General features: G+C 37.8%; 3 protein-coding genes and 1 pseudogene across 3 annotated transcripts; 1 reads left to right on the top strand and 3 right to left on the bottom strand.

The window, feature by feature from the left end:
- Positions 1-278: 278 nt before the first annotated feature.
- Positions 279-4,181, bottom strand: LOC115997548 (annotated as a pseudogene).
- A 3,472-nt stretch (positions 4,182-7,653) lies between these two features.
- Positions 7,654-8,121, bottom strand: LOC115995921. The gene has a single exon (XM_031235069.1). The coding sequence runs from the start codon at positions 8,119-8,121 to the stop codon at positions 7,654-7,656; it is 468 nt and encodes a 155-aa protein (XP_031090929.1).
- Positions 8,122-8,501: 380 nt separating this feature from the next.
- On the bottom strand, positions 8,502-8,990 carry LOC115995920 (uncharacterized mitochondrial protein AtMg00310-like). The gene has a single exon (XM_031235068.1). The coding sequence runs from the start codon at positions 8,988-8,990 to the stop codon at positions 8,502-8,504; it is 489 nt and encodes a 162-aa protein (XP_031090928.1).
- A 6,257-nt stretch (positions 8,991-15,247) lies between these two features.
- LOC115995919 (glutathione S-transferase U10-like) lies at positions 15,248-16,948 on the top strand. The gene is made up of 2 exons (XM_031235067.1): positions 15,248-15,577; positions 16,563-16,948. Exons 1-2 carry the CDS (start codon positions 15,248-15,250, stop codon positions 16,944-16,946), a joined length of 714 nt encoding a protein of 237 aa, XP_031090927.1. The 3' UTR covers positions 16,947-16,948.
- The last annotated feature ends 951 nt before the right edge of the window (positions 16,949-17,899 follow it).

Here is a 17,899-nt window from a genome sequence, read left to right as displayed (position 1 = left end):
ATCAGCTAACAGTCATTTACTAAACAGACCATTATCTTTTTGAGCAATATGAACATAGCAGACATCATGGTATTTAAGCATACGGTTTAAGTCCTAGCCAACCAAAAATAACATATATAAAGCTAAGGAAACTATCTAGTAAAATTTGTTGTCCAACATTAAATTTTAAATTCTTATGTAAAAAGGATAGAAATTTAATTAAGCTGTGATTGCAAACCAATTACAACACAGCAGCAACATTGGCTGCATATATTCCTAGCCTCCTAAGCATTTAATTATCAGGAAATAGTTGAGTTGATCTTGTCTCCCATAACCCAGTATTGTTTGACAGCAAAAAGTACCTTTTCTGGGATCAAAGGGCCGTCCTCATGATCAACGATTTTGGTGTTCCACCTCATCCCTCTCACTATTCTTCTCACCTTGCTTAGCACATCCCCATGGTCTCGGAGAATAACTGCACCTTCTGGTCTCAGAATCCTGTCCATCTCTACTAGAATATCCTCATAGCTACACCTGCATGCATTAAGAGATCCAATCGTTATACGACCAGAGTTCATATTGCATTGTGAATGTTAGTCCAAAAATTATGCGTCTGCAATTAACACATTCTGTATCAGCAGTTAACATTTTCTGTACCCTGTAATTATAGACACATAATATGAAAACTACAGACATATAAATTGTTAACTGCATGTACAAAATATGTTAACTGTAAACACATAAAGATGTTGGTTAACATGTTATGTGTGTAGTTAACATATTTTGTACTTGCAGTTAATAGTTGATGTGTCTGTAGTTATCATGTTATCTGTGTAATTACCATGTTATTACATTCAATTTGTTTACAGGTACAGAAACGATTAATTGCAGGTACAGAATGTGTCAAGTGCAGACACATAATCTGAATGTTATTTTCAGAGTACGGTCCATATATAATGCAAGATAGACCCTGATTCATCATATAATATGTCTAGAGATTAGTGTTGGCAACTAACTTGTCCTTGTATAAGCTGAAAAGTCCATTGGCGTGAATTAGGTCGTATGACCTCGGGTAGGTGGAGAAAGCTTCACACCTGTCAAAAAAGTCTAATAGAAACTACCAAACAAAAAAAAGAAAAAAAACCACACTGTACTTAGCATAAAATTAAGGATGTTTTGTTTTGCAGAACTGAAGTTACCAATCATGATAGATGCCAATCAAGCCACGTTCAAAGACAACGCCCAGAGTTTCAATCTTGGCTATGGTTGGCATCACATTCATGACCCACAGTTTGGGGGATTCGAGGGCCGCAGCGAAGCTTCCCAGACCAGAATTCATGTCCATAATGTTGCGGTATCTCCCTGTGCCAATGAGTTTGTTAATTCTTTTGTACCATTTCACGTGCTTTTGCCACATCTTGTTATCGTCCATGAATGACTCCACTGAGAGCTCAGGGATGGATCCACTTGCGATTCTTGGAGGAACAGCGTTCAGTCTCTCTGGAAATGGCTTCAGTTCTCCACCTTCATCCAAGTTGGTAGATTCCAGGTACGAATTGGGATTTACACATAGCTCCATCTTCTTGTACCTAGTATATATGAAGTAGTAATCAATCAGCTACATTCTATTCATTAATCCTACATTTATAGCAATTTTGATTAGAATCCTTTGTTGGGCAGAGGCTGAAAAAGGGCCGTGTCTATTAATTGGTGCAATCTAAGAGATTATTGGGCAGAAGCCGGTGAAAAGTCAAGTCCAACATGCCTCTTGAAGATGTGACGTCAGTCTATAAGGAAATAAAGTTGCACATTTGCTACTAGCTATAACGTTTGGTGTAAGTTGATGGTAGCTTGATCCTAACAAGAGCAAGCAGGTGTTAGAATGGGAATAGTTGGGGAGAGGCTGGGAATAGTTGGACAGAGACAGGGAAAGGGCCAAATCCATCTATCAATTAGTGGCTAGGGGATAGTTGGGCAGAGGCTTGTGAAGTCGTGAAAGACCGAATCCAGCACCTTGCCTCTCGAAATTGTGATGGCGGTCTATAAAGAAATAAAATTGAGCCTTTACTATTAGTTATAGCATAGTGATAAGCGCTTGATCCTGACAAATGGTATTGGAGTCTGATTATGAGTTTGCTAGGCCAAGCGCTTGATTCTAATAGCATCATTGGATGGAATTAATTAGTGAATAAGAAACTGTTGGTGTTTACCAAACATCATCTGCTGTGGTGGATGCACATTTAGGCACACGACAATCCTGTTCACAATATTCCTTTTTTGTTCCTTTTCTCCATATAGCAATCTCGTCCAGCTCGTGCTTCTTTTCCCAGCACAGGCATTTTGCAATGTCTTCTATGATCTTTTGTTCCTCCTCCAAGTCCTCTTTCAGACGTTCCCAGGCTTCATAATTATTCCTCCAGTTGATGGGAGGACCTGAGAGTATCCAGTACCCTCCTGGTCTCACCACTCTATCAATTTCCATCATATAAACTCCACCTACAATAATCAAACACCAAAACTTAGTTTGAGGTAATATATATATATATATATATATAAGAGTTAGTTTTAGTCCTCAAATGATCTTACCTTTTGCACCCCATGGTATCAAACAACGCGAGCAATGAGCCATGTCAAAGGCCCCGGATGGGTATGGCAGTTTTATGGTTCCAAGAACACCAATAACTGCAGGCACACCTCTTTCCAGGGCGAACTGAACCTGAGCTTCGTGTGAGTCTCGTGGAGCAAATGACATGGCTATCACATTCTTATTGAATAGGTAGGCGCCCCAACTTGCTACCTGAGAAGAGAAACCATGTTCATCTGACCACATCATATATATGACAATGCAAGCTCTTTGATATATATCTGTTAATGGGGTGGAGGCCGATAAAGGGCAAAGTCAATCAATTGGTGATTGGGAAATTATTGGACGTAGGTCAGTGAAGGACAAGTTCAGCACATGCCTTTTGTAAATGTGGTGACTGTTTATAAAGAAATAAAGTCGTTTCTATGTTACTAACTACTATAGCATTTAGTGTCAGTGGTAATAGTTTGATCTTAACAAGAGCAAACACTGTGAAGTTAAGACTGCATTAGGAGGGGAAATTGTTAGATGGATGCCGGTAAAAGACAAAGTCCATTAATTAGTGGTTAGGAAAATTGTTGGGCTGAGGCCAGTAAAGGGTCAAGTCCAGCACTCTGTCTTTCGAAAAGGTAATGATGGTCTATAAGGAAATAAAGTTATATCTTCCTACTAGATATAGCGTGATCCTAACAAAAGCAAAAATTGTGCAGTTAAGACTGACAGATTCTGGATGAGGAATTGTTAAGTGGAGGTAGGTAAAAGGTCATCAGGTTCATCAATTAGTGACTAGGGAGATTGTTGGGCAGAGACAGGTGAAGAGCCAAGAAAATGTGATGACGGAGTAAGGAAATAAAGTTCCTCATTCAATACTAACTATAACTTTTTGACTTAAGTAGTAAGGGCTTGATTCTAACAAATGTAAGAGTGAAGGCTCTTAATTAAGTCTTAAATACTCGCCCCACATCCGGTATCCAATGCCGTTCTGACAATGCCATTGTCTATGGGAATCACAGAAGCAAGCTGTTTGATATAAGCATCTGCGCCCTGGGGAAACTGCGTCCCCCCACCCGGAAACCTCAACACATTCCCCTCATACTGCACCCAGTTCTGCACTGCCTTCTCAACACTCAAGCTCTTATGCGGCGCATTCGCAAACGGCACATAGTCGCGGCTCTTCGGCCACGGGAACGGCGTCACATATCCTCTGGGAGCCGGAACCAAACACCTCAACTTCCCTTCTTCCACAGGGCAATGCCTCTCCCGGTACACCATACTTTCCCGGGGGGGGGAAAGTCATGGCAAGCGCTTGATCCTGACAAGGAGTGTAATCTACGTAGCGTTCACCACACGACTCGAATCGCCTCACCTCTGCCTGGGATTCACCCTCCTCCTCCCCGGCTTGATCCGTGGTGTGCGTTTCGATCTCGAGATTCTTGAGCACATCGCAGTCTTCTGCCTTCTTTGTTATCTCAAGGGCTATGCTGTCACCCTTCCCAAAACCACTTCTTTGCCACACTGCCAGAAGGTAGAAGCAACAACACAGCCCTGCCACAGCCAACATTGAACCAGAAGAGCTTCTACCCCCTCTGTTGTCCCCTGGATTCCCTTTTGTCACCATGATCAACCTCTAATTTCTCTTCTCACACCACTTCTGAAACCCTAGAAGATGGGAAATAAACAATATAATGCACCATGGAATTGAACATTCTTAAGGATCACAAAAAAGAAGATTTGGGAATTGGGATCATAAATAAGTACCAAGAATTAACTGTTTTAGTAATTGTAAGTCTGGGTCGTCTTAGATTTGATCATATTTTACACTTAGCAGATGTTTAATTAATGATCCAACTTACACAGATTCAGTAAACTAGGCACTTTTTTAGTGATCAATAACATTTACGCAACAAAGAAAGTGACTAAATTGAATAAACCATTTCATAGAATAAACCGCAAGGGTTAATCGTGATCAAGAGAGAGGGAAGGAATCTCACAGATCTTTGTTTGTTCAATGGGTTCCAGGTTTTTTGTCAACAAGAATTGGAACTAAAGAAAGGAAAGAAAACTAAAATTCTTTCCAAAAATAAAAAGTAAATAAATAAAATTAAACCTTGGTTTTGTTCGAAGAGGGAAATGATGATGGATTGAAGAGGATGACTTTAGTTCGTTTTTTTTTTGTTTTTTTTTGTTTTTTTTTTTTTTTTGTTGGCGCGGAAACTAGGGAGAAGTCTTGTCTTGCAGTTAGGATATGGAAAAAAATAGCATTGAAAAATTCAAAGTTAAATTTACAGATTTGTCAATTCCAATGTTGTTTTATGTTAATTAGAGGGTTTAATTAACATGGGGTTTGGTTAATACAATTTGAGATTATCCTGAGAGTATCTGTAAGTGTAACTAAGAAAGTAAGAAATAGAAGATGAGAGGGAAGGGAAAAATGAAAAAAAAAAAAAAGATAAAGCAAAATAAAATTTGAAAAGCAAAATTTGAGAAAAAAAAAAAGAAGAAAGGTTTCAGATTAACACCCCCGCTGGGGTGCATACACCCGGCTGGGCGCATGTGTTGCACCTCATGCAGTTTGGGAGGAGTTTTTTGTTTTTTTGTTTTTTTTGTTTTTTTTTGGTGGGTCCCACTTTGGAGAAAAATAAGGTTCTTATCTTGTTATCTCAAATATTTTTACTATTTCTCTTGCCTCCACATCACACAAGGCTCCACAACAAATCTAAAATCCACTATTGTGGATGCCTTCGTAGTAAGATTATTTTTGAAAAGTAATGTGAGATTTAAAAAATGTAAGATTGACTCACTATATATGTTCGTATTTAATGGGAATAATTTTGCTATAAAATTTAATTAACGTAGTTGGTGATACCATAAAAACATAACAATTAAATTATTTAGAAAGTTATTTAAAACATTTGATTAGTTTAAACATTTATAGGAAAATATTATAAATCTCTAATATATCATTGCCATATACAAACATTAAAAAATACAATAGTTATGTACTAAGATTGCATTTTTATAATAAATTTAAATTAACAAGCTTATTGAATATAATCTTTATATGTATTCTTCTAGGCAAACATATATCAGTGAAAAGTAAATCAAACTTTAATGTTCTCTATTTTATATAATTTTGATTAAAAATTATAAAGTTTACTCTTAAGTTTGATTAAAAATTATAATTAGGTAGGCAAAACAAATAAAAAATGTAATTAGACCCAAACTAATATTAAATCAATTAATTTAACATATTAGAGGTCTGCATCTCTTAAGCATATGGCCAGTAAGTCTCTCAATACTAATTAAAAAAATCAGTCTTTGTTCATGGTTAATTATATGTCGCTGCATCAAGAATAAGTCACTGAGACCGCCTTAAAATATTACTTTGTGATGAATCAATAATTAATTGTACTTTTACTACTAATGTAATTTACAAAGAGATTTTTAATAATTTATAATTTAATCTTTATTTCAATAATATTTCCCCGTGCATCACTTTGATATATTTTCATTCCGTGCATCGCACGGGGACAACTACTAGTTAGAGTTTAATAGAACACTTGTAAATTAATAAACCATATTCCAAAAAAGATCAATTTCGCAACAAATATATTCGAAATACAAAATATAGTATATAACTAAAAAAGATCACCACATCATCATCACCTAAGCTGGGATTAGAATTAGCCCAACGAAGTTTAGATCACCTAAGTTTTTTTTTTCTTTTTTTTTTTAAGTCACCAAGTTATATAATTGAATAAATTTTGTATATTCCATTCACCTAGGAAAAATAATCTTAACTCCATAGGCCGCATGATTTACTTTGCTTGATATCCATGAATTAGATTTCTGATTGACTCAAACTTTCTTAAGTTAAATGATGCACCAAACATGAGAATAATTTCCCACCTTTTAAACTCTTAAGAATGTTTAAACTTTATTGTATACTAAATACGCTCTATTTATTTGGTTTGGATTATGATAATATAATATTAACTTTATTTTAAGTTATATTGATGAATTTAATATAATGTTCTCATAAATAAATAAATAAATATACATAAGTGTTTTCTGTTACGAACTAAGCATTTCCTCCCTCTCTCCAGAATTGGAGCCACTGCCACAATTCCTTTATAGGCAATGGATGAGTGTTTCTTGGTTTTCCAAGTGTACAGGGCCCCACTATCAATTCCATATTTGCTGGCGAGCATTTGGGCCTTTTTTTTTTTTTTTTGCAAACAAGAAGAAACATCCATTAACTTAAATCCGAAACCAAAGCATTACAAATGATAGAAGCTTTTTTTTTTTTTTTTGCAAACAAGAAGAAACATCCATTAACTTAAATCCGAAACCAAAGCATTACAAATGATAGAAGCTTTTTTTTTTTTTTTTGCAAACAAGAAGAAACATCCATTAACTTAAATCCGAAACCAAAGCATTACAAATGATAGAAGCTTTTTTTTTTTTTTTTGCAAACAAGAAGAAACATCCATTAACTTAAATCCGAAACCAAAGCATTACAAATGATAGAAGCTTTTTTTTTTTTTTTTGCAAACAAGAAGAAACATCCATTAACTTAAATCCGAAACCAAAGCATTACAAATGATAGAAGCTTTTTTTTTTTTTTTTGCAAACAAGAAGAAACATCCATTAACTTAAATCCGAAACCAAAGCATTACAAATGATAGAAGCTTTTTTTTTTTTTTTTGCAAACAAGAAGAAACATCCATTAACTTAAATCCGAAACCAAAGCATTACAAATGATAGAAGCTTTTTTTTTTTTTTTTGCAAACAAGAAGAAACATCCATTAACTTAAATCCGAAACCAAAGCATTACAAATGATAGAAGCTTTTTTTTTTCTTTTTTTTTTTTTTGCAAATCGAAACCGAAATATTCTTTGTCATAGAACCACTACCTAGCAAGTAAGTGAGTAGTCTGGTTCGCTGACCGTTTGGTAAAGGAAAGAAACACATTACAAAACCCATGCAATAGGTGTTTAATATCTCCTACAATAAGATGGAAGGAAGACTCTCCGCCTTTGGATTTCAGACTTTGAATAACTTGAAGAGAATCTGACTCCACCTGGACATTATCCATACCATGAGATTTCAGCCAAATCAAAGCTTCCCGTATGGCAACTAACTGCTTCGGCCTCCCTAGGTGTGAAGTTTCCCCTCCATTGAGCACCTCGAGTTGCAACGAAGGCACCTTCCTCATCACGGATAACATTGTCGAGTCCCATAGCAGCTGCGTGCTTATTGATTGCAGCATCGACGTTCATTTTGAGCATTCCCACCCGCGGTCTCCTCCATTTATGGTCCGGGATAGGAGTCGTATGATTGGGAGGAATTTGCTGTTTCTTGGCCTTTCTCCATGCGCACAGGAAGCTCTTGACTTTGTTGATAAGTTGATGATTATGAATAGCCGCTGCATTTTTCCAGACCTTCTCATTCCTTTGTCTCCATATTTCCCAACAGATAACAGCTAATAGGCATTGCTGGGCTTTATTAATCCTGCCCATATTTTGATTGACCCAAACAGGGAAAGGGGTCCCCATTGAATCATCCACATGAAGTCCAGATTGTTACCAACAGGTCCTGGCATAAAAACACCCCACCAGGACATGAGAGATCAATTAATCTTCTTGTTCGCACAATGGGCACTGAGATTCACAGTCGACTTTTCTCCTACGAAGAAGGTCTCTAGTTGGTAAGCTATTAGATCAGGCCTGCCAGAGAAACACCTTAATCTTTGGTGGAATATGCAGCTGCTACAACGAGGTCCAAGGTTGGGAATCAGAGTCATGGAGTTCCCCTCTAATCGCCTTGTAGCAGCTCTCTTAACAGTGAAGCACCCATCATCATCCAGAGCCTAGATAACCTTGTCACAGATTTGCTGCTTAGCTAATGGAATGCTCATAATCAAATCGGCATCCCTTTACGAGAATATGATTCTAATTGTATCTTCATCCCACTTATTCTCACTTGTCACAATGAGATCTGCAACCTTAGCATCTTCCATCAGTAGATACGGGAGTGACACGACTCTTGGGTTTGTCTTGTCCGGAAGCCAATCATCCTTCCAAATCTTTATCTGAGTTCCACTGCCAACACGCCATCTGCAGTGCTTCCTTATAATTTCCTGCGTATGAACCAAGCTGCTCCAAATAAATGAAGGATTTGTGCCTAGCTTTGCCTCAAAAAAAGATGACTCGGGATAGTAACAGGTCTTCAGGATTCTAGTTGCTAAAGAGTTTGGATTGTTTAAGAGTCTCCACGATTGCTTTGACAGCACGACCAAGTTAAAGTCCCTAAGGCATCTGAAACCCAGCCCTCCCCATTTCTTAGGATAGCACAGGTTGCCCCAAGACTTCCAATGAATCTCCTTATTCTCTCTCCTTCCCCCCTTCCACCAGAAAGTATTCATGATGACTTCAATCTCCCTACACAACCCTACCGGCTAAAGGAACACACCCATAGCATATGATAGAATGGCTTGTATGACACTCTTTAACAGCACAACCCTACCCGCTCTAGATAAGAAATTATGGTTCCAAATCTCAGATGTCTCCCATTACCACCCTTCCTCCTCACACCCAGAGTATTTCCCACCATGTCCCTAACCCCCTCCCCCACATTAGGACTGAAATAGAGCCAAGATTTGTTAAGGTTTACGTACTGACCAGAAGCCAATCCATAGACGGATAGAAGGTCCTTAACTCTGTTAGCCTCCTCTTGATTTGCTTTGAAGAATACATAGCTATCATCTGCAAATAGTAAGTGGGTTACTTGAGGAGCTTATCTTGCCACTGATATGCCATGAATTTTCCCCTCCAGCTCGAGACATGATAGCATAGCACTAAGACCTTCTGCTATTAAAAGGAATAGGTAAGGGGATAGGGGTCTCCCTGTCTCAGTCCTCTTTTCGGGGTACTAGGGCCAATCTCCTATCCCTGATTGATCACAATAAGGCTTGTAGACGATACATAGGTCATCACCAATTTCACCTAATGATTGTCAAACCCAAGTCTCAGCGTAATGGCGTTCAAAAAAGACCAATCTACTCTGTCATAGGCCTTGCTCATATCCAGTTTTAGGGCCGCATAACCATCCCTTCCCTGAGTTCTGCGTTTCAAGTAATGTTGCAATTCAAAGGCCACCATTATATTGTCTGTTATCAATTTGCCCGTCACGAACGCACTATGTTTATCAGATATGATACCATCCAAAATTGGTTTGAGGCGGTTGGCCATAGCCTTAGAAAGGATTTTGTAGGCCACTGTACACAGGGCAATTGGTCAAAGGTTCAACATTGACTCAGGTCTTGGCTTCTTTGGTATAAGAGCAATGTGGGTGATGTTCAGCTCCCCCGGCAGTTCACCGGTCCTTAGAAAGCTGTTGCAGAGATTTACCAAGCTAGTTTCAAGAATGTCGCAATAAGTTTGGAAGAAACCTGGGTTAAGACCGTCATGACCCGGGCTCTTGTCAGGATGCATACTAAAAGCCGCCTCTTTAACTTCATGTTTGGTGAATTCTCGAAGAAGAATTCTGTTTTGGACCTCTGAGATTTTTGGATCTATGAAACAAAGAACATGATTATGATTCCCCACAGTAGACTTAAAAAGGTTAGTGAAATAATCTTGTATGAGATTATTCATCCCATCCCCACGTTCAATCCAGTTCCCAGAGTTATCCTTCAACCTCAGAATTTCGTTATCTCTTATCCTTTTCTTAACCGAGTTATGAAAAAATTTGGAATTGTTGTCCCCGCCCTTGCACCAGAACACCTTTGCCCTTTGTTTTCAAAATATACTTTCTTGTTCGAGCAACCTGATGCAGCTTCTTTGGGCTAGGGCGAACTCCTACATACCCTGAAGATCCAATCTGCTCCTAGACCATTCCATCCTTCTCTTCCAGTACTCAATTCTAGGCTGCAAATTCCTATTCAAATTCTTCCTCCAATCCTAGAGAACATTGCTACAAATATTGAATCTAGTGGTCAGATTCATACCTTCGGAAAGAACCCAACTGCGGCTAATTATTTCTCTACGTTGGGGCTTAGAAATCCAATTGTTCTCAAACTTGAACCGCTTCTTCCTACTAACTCACGTTGAGGGAGTCGGCCAAACTACAAGGGGAAGGTGATCGCTGCAAGGAGCCTCGAAGGAATAAGCAGTAGCCTCCCCAAAGATGTCTAGCCATGAATCATTCGTTAAAATCCTGTCAAGCTTTTCAAAAACCCAATTTGAGGTCCCCCTTCCTTTTTCCCAGGTAAATTGAAAGCCCCAAAAGTCAAAATTCCTCAAACCACTAGCTTGAACTGCATTCGAGAAACCCTTGAGAAGCCATTGCGGGTGGGAGGTGTTTCCACTTTTCTCACTTGGATCCAACAGGCCGTTGAAATCTCCCATTACAATCCATGGGAGGGAATTATGTCTTGATAAGGTCTTAAGCAGCTCCCAAGAATGTCTCCTGTTGTTTCGATTCGGGCATCCATAAAAACCCGAGAAACGCCACAGATGAGAGGAATTGTCAAGCCCGATGTTTGCGTCGATGTGGTTGACCAAGAAGCTGGTAATAGTTAAATCCAAACCATGTTTCCAGGGGAGAGCAAGCCCACCACTAAGCTCAATGTTGTCCATAGTAAACAGGCCCTCAAAGCCCAATTTATGTTTTATAAACTCCATCCTTGTAGAATTTGCTTTAATTTCCATCAAGAAAAGTAACAAAGGCCTCTTGGAGTGGACAAAGTCCACCAACACTTGAATTTTCGCAGGGTTGCCTAGCCCACGACAATTCCAAGAAATGAGACTCATTTGGATAGGTGGGTCTGCGTCGCAGAGCCCGCCTCTAGCAAGTTTTTTGAGCCCAGCCCAAAAGATGTTTCCTATTGCATTACCTCAGCTTCTTCTGAACCATCAGACTCCTTTCTTCTCCGCTTCTTGCCTTTATCCAATGGGGTGGAAAGATCAGTATTTGCACTAAATAGGTTCTGATAAAAACTCTGGTCCAGGGAAGGCCATAATGACCCTTGCTTCAAACTTTGGAGGGAAGTAGTGAAGCTAGGTTGCTTGTTTTTTTGTGGTATGTCAGCGTGCATTAAATGCTCCTGTTCTCCCACCAATTTTGTCTTAACAGATCCCCTCTCCCTCATCACCAGTTGTGCTGCCACCTTCTCCGCCGCAAGAACATTAATGTTGTTAGGACGGTGGCCAGTGTCTATTACACCTCTAGAGGCCTGCGCACGATCCGTTAGGCAAAAGGGTTACATATGTGCAGTTTGTCCCATCTGAACCTCGTACCTCGTGTTCTCCGTACGCTCCTCCTCCCGACTCCGGTCGTCCATGTTTCCTCCGGCCACCTGAGAATTTTGGTGGGAAGTTTTCTATGAGCCATCTATTTTCGCTGGTTTGATTACGGCGACCTGCTGCCCTCAGTTCCGGGCCATAAGCTTTTGGAAGCTCGACTTGAGAGTCGAACTGGATTGGACAAAAGCTTTCTGCATGCCCTATCCTCACACATACAAAACAGAATGTCGGAAGACGTTCATATTTGCAGTCTAGGGACATACCTTCTCCACCAGGTGGTTTGAACTTTACCCTTCTCCTCAGCGGTTTGGTGATGTCAATGCACACACGTATCCTTACAAAAGCTTTCATCGTTCTGTCAAAGTTTGTTAGGTCCGCCTTGATAAACTAACTAAACAGAGCTCCCAACGTTTCGACCATCTGTGGAGTAGAGAGTTTATGAGGGAGCTTGTGGATTTGAACCCAAAACTCTGCCTTAGTCAAGTCCATGTCATACGGTGACTCACCATGCTCTAGTTCACGTACCACTAACAAGCTTTGCTCAAAGGACCAGGGGCTATTTTCCAGTACTCGTCGTCTGTCCTTCTCGTGGAAAAAATAGAAGATGAAGAGATTAGTGGATATCTCCTTAGCCACCATCCCCAAGCGTTCCAACCAACATGAACGACTCCGAGTCTTCCGTGTTCGCATCATCAAAGGGGAGGTCTACCTCCTCTTCATCATCATTCTGTAGGCTAAGCGATGCATATTAATCTTCTAGGGTTTGTTTGCCTTTGCTACTCGAGGCCATTGTGTGGATGAGGGGATCGAAATAACGGTAGTTTGGTGAAAGAGCTGTTTGGTGCATGAGTCTTGGGTTGACAAGGGTATTAAACCAAACTGTTTGGTGCATGAGTCCTGGGTTGACAAGGGTATTAAACAGATCCAACAGTTACTGCTTCACCAACCTTCCTTTTACCATTAATGCATGTCATCAATGCTGGAGCCATAAATGCACGAAAGATAGCCACTCAAGGGAGACGGGAAGAAAAATATACATCAAGGGGAGGAAAGGCTTGTTAACTAGAACAAGAGGAAGACACTTGTTAACAAGAACAAGAGGAAGTAAGAGAGAGAAAGTGATAGAGGGAGTGGTAGACTAGTAGAGTTTTTCCGTCGATAGGATAGTGAGAATTCGGCGAGCATTTGAGCTTAAACACTATCCTTATACCCAGGGATGCATGGAGCCATGATTATATGATTTGGGGGCCATTCACAATTTAAGAGTTAACAATTCAATGCATTAATATTCATTTAATATATACCAAAATAAATCATTATATTATAAATTTACTAAAGTTTAGAACGCCTTTCTTGCATATCACGAAAATCATTTATAATTGAATCTTACTAAATTGTTTTATAATTTTCTTTTCAATGTACACTAACAAACAATAATTAAGAAATCGATCATTCATCTTGTTATGAAGTGTATCTCGACTATTTTCATGGCAGAAAGAGATTGTTTTGTAGTAGATGTAGATACAGGAACCGTGAGAATGTGAGTTACTATTATGAACAGAAGAGAATAGATGTCCAATTTTTTAGTTTTCACCAACCATTGACAGAGATCATAAATACTTTCTAGTGCTATAAAATCAGGAAGTTGTTGCACAAGTTCAAAATGTTCAAGTTGCATTCTTAATTGTAAAATCTCATAATCTGTAAAGTCTTGTGGGTAAAACTTCTCTACCAACTTGCAAATGTCATCAATTCTGAATAATATACACATTTCTTTTGGATCAAAGGATGAACTAATAATAATTAACTCCATCCCTTTATCATCAAACCTAGCGTTCAACTCTTGCAATTGATATCCGTTAAATTGGATCAAATTGGTAATTTCACTATAGTCAAGGGACCATTTCAGTCAAAAATTAATTACCAAAATGGTCCCTTGATTATAGCAAAATTACCAATTTGGTCCCGATTTAACGGATATTTTACACCAAAATAAACGGAGGACCAAATTGGTTAAAATTTTCAAAGTCAAGGATTTAATTGGACAAGAAAAATTGTCGATGACCAAATTTTTAATTTCGCAATAGTCGATGAATCATTTCGATAATAAACTACAGCTAAAAATATCAAATGTGCAATTGTTTTTAATTAATCGAATTGATTTAAAACCCATAAATTAAAAACAAAAACAAAAGACTTATGATAGCAGGCATGACGGCGGTATGCTCAAACATTACATATTGTATTGTCTCCAATAAATATGATTTTGAATAATGTCACAATACGTACACTTCACAAATTAAACCATACATATAGATGTCAATTCAGCATCATCACTAAATCAAATATTTTACGCTGAGTGCGCGATCGAATTAATTATATCCTAATAGGAATTCCATAATAGCTCCATTAATTAATTATTTCATTAACTAATTATTTAGTATATATTCAATATATATAGCTTCAATTTTGTATTAGAGTCAACTCCGTGCAAGAGGTTATGAGTTCGAACCTTTTTGCCACTTGATAAAAACGAGATTATTGTCATGCAATTATTTGTATGACCATGTTAGACCTAATGAATGAACGGGCCAACTGGTTAGCTTTCCATAAATGGGTAGGGGGTAACACTAGTCCCAGGGATTGTTTTGCCTTAGACGTTAAGGACTGGCCGAGTCAAGCATGCCGACTCGGTTAAATTCGGGGAGCTTCTCTATAGTCTTTGACTTGATTATGAAGGGGGTCGAAGCAGTTCGAAGGGCACAACTGATCATGGGTAAGGCTAGTTGGTCCGCGGGGTAGAGGGGCCTTAGGACACCACACGGGCCCTGAGCGTTGAGCCAAACTCTAGATCCGTGACAAGTGGTATCAGCGAGATGTACTTATATTAAGGGTTGTTCTACCTTAGGCGCTAAGATTTGGTCGAGTCAGGCATGCCGACCCACTTAAATTCGGAGAGCTTGTCGCTGGTCTTGAACTTGACTATGAAGGGGACCGAGGTGATTCAAAGGGTATGTACAACTAATTAGGAGCTATTGTCGTTCCCCGAATGAGCCCATGACAGGATGAAACCAATTCGTCGAGTTTAAGGGTAATGCTAGTCTGCAAGGTAAGAGGGGCCCAAAATGCTACAAGGGCGCTCGACTTTGCCCGAACTCTAGGCCCGTGACACTATCGTTCATTTGAAGGGACGTATTTATGAGCATATAATATAATATGTATGTGCTTCAATTATACACACTTGGCTTATTAAACCATTGGTGTTAGTACAAGTCAAATGCTTAATGAACAATGTTTGAGAAAATTATTGCTCATTACTACTTAAATATGCCACCCCCACTTCCTCCAACTACTATACTATCATAGCTTCAAAAAAATGGGAGAAAATCATCACCATCATGACCGTGTGATTCTGCATGGGATGTGGATGAGCGCATATGCAAAGAAAGTAGAACTTGCTCTCAAGATCAAAGGCATACCCTTTGAATACGTAGAAGAAGATTTGAGGAACAAAAGCCCTCAACTCCTTGAACAAAATCCTATACACAAGAAGGTGCCGATGTTGCTCCACAACGGACGGCCCATCGTGGAATCAATTGTTATTGTGGAATACATCGATGAAACATGGGAGAACCTACCTCGGCTCTTGCCGGAAGATGCATACCAAAGAGCAAGGGTTCGGTTTTGGGCGAAATACATTCACCAGGTGACTCATCCTCCTCCACTAAATATAATAACTACAATTCACCAAAGTCAACCAACACCAAACACTACTTGATTTGACTGTTTTTTTTTTTTTCAATAGTGAATTTTATTAAATTTTAAACTCAATTTAAATGTTTTTTTTTTGTTAGAGGATGAGATATTATGAGTAAATCCTAATTATAGGAGACATATTAGAACTCATATCATAATTAAACTAATTCTCTTTCTCACTGTGACGACTCAATTAAGGGGGCAAAGTGTTGGTCAAAATCACATATGGGCCATATAGTGGGTTTAGTTGGGAAAGATGTTCTTTTTGTCTTTTAATTATGTAGCTATAGTTGTTTACGACTATGTCTTTTAACCATTGTAGAATACACTCTTAGCTTTACAAAAATAATAATAATAATAATAATAATAATAATAATAATAATAATAATAATAATTTTCACCCTTCAAGTAATGAAACCCTGAATATCCTTTGCGATTTGACTCATAATTTGTATCTGATTAATAGTTATTTTTTCTATAAAATTACATATGAATGTTTTGTTTTTGTTTTGTTTTTTTGTTTTTTGTTTTTGGTTTATGTTTTTGTTTTTGCTAATTGAGGTTCAAAGTTTCTTATCCTGAAGCAATAATAATAATAATAATAATAATAATAATAATAATAATAATAACAACAATAACAATAACAATAACAATAATAATAATAATAATAATTATTATTATTATTATTAGTTGTAAAGTTAGGCGTAATGAAACTTTAAGTCCATTCTCAATTTTTTATTTTTCAAATTGAAAAAAAAAAAGTACAAGTAAAGGTCATAGACTACATTTGAGCATACTTTGAAATTAATTAAAATCAAGAACTAAATTTGTCTGAATAAAAGCAGAAAATGTGATATGAAATTGCCACTATATTTGAGAAAAAGTTAAATTTAATCATGTACCATCCACCTATGATCTGTATATACTTCCTTTAGCTGTCAGATACAATGAAGAAAGCATTCATATCTGCTCGAGGACAGAACAAAAATGCAGCCTTCAGTGAATTCTTTGTGAATTTGGAAATGCTTGAAAAGGAAACTAGGGTTTTGTATCCAATGGAAAGGCCTAAAATCTCAGCTCAAAGTTTGGGGCTTTTAGACATTGCACTTGTTGCCACACTTGGTATGTACAAGGCAGTGGAAGAAGTGCTGGGAATGAAGATAATTGATCAAGAAAAGCATCCATTTATATTCTCATGGGTTGAAAGTCTTCTTGAGCTTCCTTTGGTGAGGGAGACTCTACCTCCACATGAAAAGGTTGTTTCAAGGCTTGAGCTCATTAAACAACATGGTTTTAATGCTGGAATTCAGCCACCATAGGAAACTAACTTAGGGTGTGTTTGGCTTGAACATGCATGGAATCGGAATTAGAATGGAATCAAATACTTGGTAATTGGAATAGATTTTGTGAATGTATTTTGTATATTTAGTAGTAGGGTGGAATTTGAATGTTTACCAATATTAATGTTTGGTTATGTATGACCTTATAATCAGAATAAAGGTTTTAAAAATACAAAATAAAAAATAAAAAAAATCAAGTCAATTGATCTTAAGAGTGACGATGAAGTGATCGAGTAGGCAAGGCGACGAAATGAGGAGGCGATGAAATAGGGAGGGATAATGCCGAATTAATGGAATGATACCTAATTTAAATTAGGTAATGAGTTTTTTAATTATAGGGGTAATCAAATCATATATTTGTGGCTAAAGAACTTGTGGTCTAGTGGCATTCGGTGTCCCGGTTTACACTCCCACATGGATGATGGGAGTGGGTTCGAGCCTCAGTGGACTTTTTGTGCTTCAGTAGGACAAATACTACATTGTAACACAGTCAATAGTATTAAAAAAAAATCATATATCTGTGTTTTAAAAAGTTGTGAACCAAATAATATGTATGACTCTCATTTCCATTATTTGTATCTAAACCAAACACACCCTTACGTCTTTAATAATAAGGTCGCTAAGTATTAGGTAGATACAGGATGCATGTATTGATGATTTGATGGGAACTTGAAGGTCATTTTACTTAAGAATTTTGTTGTTGTTAATTCAACACTAGCTATGTAAAAAGATTATTTATTTTCTCAGTATTAATGGTTAGAAATAATTTGGAATTTAGATTTTGATGATGTAATTAAGGTTAGAATTTTATGACCCCAAAGTCATCTTTGTAAAATGTACTTGTCAAAAGCGTCTTTCAAAAGCAGTGAGAGTTCAACAGCTAAGTAAAGCTTCTGAACAATAATAAGTGTTTACTTGCAATTGACTATTCT

Source organism: Ipomoea triloba, chromosome 11 (assembly GCF_003576645.1).
Source record: "Ipomoea triloba cultivar NCNSP0323 chromosome 11, ASM357664v1".
In the NCBI taxonomy this organism is placed as follows: domain Eukaryota; kingdom Viridiplantae; phylum Streptophyta; class Magnoliopsida; order Solanales; family Convolvulaceae; genus Ipomoea; species Ipomoea triloba.
The sequence above is the reverse complement of the archived record's forward strand: the minus strand, read 5'-3'. Positions and strand labels throughout refer to the sequence as shown.

Coding starts and splice junctions, on each gene's coding strand:
- LOC115995921 (XM_031235069.1), bottom strand. CDS start 8,121: ATGGGGACCCCTTTCCCTGTTTGGGTCAATCAAAATATGGGCAGGATT.
- LOC115995919 (XM_031235067.1), top strand. CDS start 15,248: ATGGGAGAAAATCATCACCATCATGACCGTGTGATTCTGCATGGGATG. Junction 15,578..16,562: donor GGGCGAAATACATTCACCAG/GTGACTCATCCT, acceptor TACTTCCTTTAG/CTGTCAGATACAATGAAGAA.
- LOC115995920 (XM_031235068.1), bottom strand. CDS start 8,990: ATGAATACTTTCTGGTGGAAGGGGGGAAGGAGAGAGAATAAGGAGATT.